Source organism: Arachis hypogaea, chromosome 7 (genome assembly GCF_003086295.3).
Source record: "Arachis hypogaea cultivar Tifrunner chromosome 7, arahy.Tifrunner.gnm2.J5K5, whole genome shotgun sequence".
NCBI lineage: Eukaryota > Viridiplantae > Streptophyta > Magnoliopsida > Fabales > Fabaceae > Arachis > Arachis hypogaea.
The window spans coordinates 14042618-14045707 of NC_092042.1; the positions used below are offsets into that span (position 1 = coordinate 14042618).

Genomic DNA, 3090 nt, shown 5'->3' on the forward strand with positions numbered 1-3090 from the left:
TATTTTTTTAATAGGATTTCGAATATTTCTTTCTTAGTAAATGGATGATTTTTTTTATGTGGGTTGCTAAATGTTTCATTCCTAGATTTTAAGATGTTTTTTTTTTTTTTGGAAGATGCAGCGACGTATTTTTTTAAATTTAAAAAATTTACTTATGTTGACCAATACCTAGTTAATTACTTAGTGAAATTGTAAAATTTATTAAAAATTTATTTATTCTATACTTATACTAAAATTTTGATTAAAAAAATAAATTGGCCAATTTATTTATTTAACAAAACTTATTTTTTAGTTTTTTTGTAAAATTAAAATAACACAAAATTATATAATCAATAAAATTTATTATTTTTTTATTAATATTTATCTAATATTTTAATTTTAAATATTAATTTTTAAATAAAAAATTCTAAACTCAATTTTAATATTATAAAAAAATATTGATTAAAAATATTAGTTAATCTTAATAAAAGGCGATAGCCTCTAACATTTTTTTGTCAAATATATTATATAAAATTTGTCAAAACCAATTTGAATATTACTCCAAAGCATATAATATACCATAAAAAAAAACAAAAACAAAAAGAATTAGCTCATAGTGAGCAGGATAGAACCAAGAGAGTAACGTATAAATTTGATTTTGAAGTAAATGTGTTGGGAAGAAGAGAATGGGAAGAAGCAGCAGCAGCCTGAAACTGAAACTTGCTCCATTCTCCGCTCCTCACTTTCACATCTTCAGAACCATCCTTCCCTTCTCCTCTTCCTCTCGATCATGGTACACCCCACCGCCTCCACATCCACCACAACATCCTCCCCATCACGACATACTCATCAAAATCTCCGAACTCATCGCCGCCGCCGCCGCCAAATCGAAGCCGCTCTCCTCCTCCCGCACCCTCAACCGTCTCCTCCCTTCCCTCACTCCCCGCCACGTCATTGATCTCATCGCACTCAACCCTTTCTCCCTCCACCCACTCTCTCTCCTCTCCTTCTTCCACTTCCTGCCTTCCCACCACCCTCCCTTCCGCCACACCCTCCTCACTTATACTTCCATGGCACTTTCTCTCTCCTATCACCATCTTCTCCCTCAAGCTCACTCCCTCCTTTACCTCCTCGTTTCACGAAAGGGTACAAACTCTGCACCCCAAGTATTCTCTTCTGTGGTCCAAGCTATGAGGATTATCCCTGCACCCCATTACTCCAATCACATAAATGATAATGCCCATCTTGTGTTTGATGTTTTGGTATCTGCTTACGTTGATTCTGGGTTCGTTTATGACGCTGTAACGTGTTTGCGGTTGGTTAAGGAGAATGGTTTCGGGGTTCCGTTTCGTGCTTGTGGGTATCTTCTTGATAGAATGGTGAAGGTGGAACCGATTGGGTCTTGTTGGAAGCTTTTTTGGGAAGTTTTGGATTGTGGATATCCCGCGAAAGTTTATAATTTTAATGTTTTGATGCATGGGTTTTGTAAAATTGGTGATGTTGGAAGTGCTAACAAGGTGTTTGATGAAATTCCAAAGAGGGGTTTGCGTCCCAGTGTTGTGAGTTTCAACACTTTGATTGGCGGGTACTGTAAGGTGGGGTGTGTGGAGGAGGGTTTTAGGTTGAAGGGTGTTATGGAAGAGGAAGGGATTTCTCCAGACGTGTTCACTTTCAGCACTTTGATCAAGGGATTGTGTAAGGATAGTAGAGTTGATGATGCAGGGATTTTGTTTGCTGAAATGTGCAAGAAAGGGTTGGTCCCCAATGGTGTTACTTTTACCACTTTGATTGATGGGCAATGCAAATATGGGAAAATTGATCTGGCCTTGAAGAATTTTCAGGTAATGATCAATCAGGGCATTAGGCCGGACTTGATCACGTACAATGCGCTGATTAATGGCCTTTGCAGAATCCGCGATTTGAAGGAAGCTAAGAAGCTTGTGGATGAGATGAGCGAGAGAGATTTAAAACCCGACAAAATCACGTTCACAACGCTAATAGATGGATATTGCAAGGATGGGGACATGGAATCTGCATTGGAGATCAAGGAGAGAATGATTGAAGGCGGGATTGAACTTGATCAGGTAGCTTTTACCGCACTCATATCAGGGCTTTGCAGAGATGGAAGAGCTAATGATGCTGAGAAAATGTTGAGGGAGATGTTAAATGCTGGTTTCAAACCGGATGATCCGACATATGGTATGATCATTGATTGCTTTTGTAAGAAGGGTGATGTTAAGATGGGATTCAAGTTGCTGAAGGAGATGCAAAGTGATGAACATATACCAGGAGTTGTCACATATAATGTGTTATTGAATGGACTGTGCAAACAGGGTCAGATGAAAAATGCGGAAATGCTATTGGATGCAATGCGTAATTTAGGGGTGGTTCCTGATGACATTACATTTAACACTTTACTTGACGGTCACAGCAAGCACGGAAGCTCTGATGATTTTAACATATTCAGTTGTGAGAAAGGACTTGTCACAGATTATGCTTCTTATGCAGCACTTGTTAATGAATCAAGTAAAGCTTCAAAAGATAGGCTAAGGAGGTGATTGCTGCTAAAATTGGTTCTAGCTGAACTGCCATAATCGGTGGACTTGTCTTTCAATAAGCATTGACTGCATTGTGATCTAATCATGAATGTGGCGAATTGCATACTAAAACGAAGCAAGTGCCTATTCCCATACCAGCTATGGAGCAAACGAGATACATTTTGAAATTATTCAACCGACCGGATGGTTCAAGATGCATTTGAAACTATGTTGTTGGATAGTTCATGAATGTGTTAATGGATTGCTGCGCAAGATGCAACACGGCATAACAGATTTCCCAGAGTTCTGTCCGAAGCAATGCAATCCTGGAAAAACGGGAAGACTTCAAGCAATAGCAGGAAAAGGTGTTAGAGATTGGAAATTTGGAATTATAGTTGGGTGCTATTTGTAAATTTGTAATGTCATCTTTGGTAAGCACTTCTGCTTAATAAACAAACAAGCTCTATAGATCAATAAACCATACATGAACTCGAAAATTGAGAGAGTCTATAACTAGGCTTAATGAAAAGTTGTCATCAGGCCCTAATGAGTAAACTAATTGTGTCAATGATTT

At 38.1% G+C, this 3090-nt stretch overlaps 1 protein-coding gene across 1 annotated transcript; it reads left to right on the forward strand.

Annotated features, from left to right (window-relative positions):
- Positions 1-629: 629 nt before the first annotated feature.
- On the forward strand, positions 630-3090 carry LOC112702555 (uncharacterized). The gene has a single exon (XM_025753647.3). The coding sequence runs from the start codon at positions 666-668 to the stop codon at positions 2535-2537; it is 1872 nt and encodes a 623-aa protein (XP_025609432.1). The 5' UTR covers positions 630-665; the 3' UTR covers positions 2538-3090.

Bases quoted from the DNA above. Each gene is read 5' to 3' on its own strand.
- LOC112702555 (XM_025753647.3), top strand. From the start codon at position 666: ATGGGAAGAAGCAGCAGCAGCCTGAAACTGAAACTTGCTCCATTCTCC.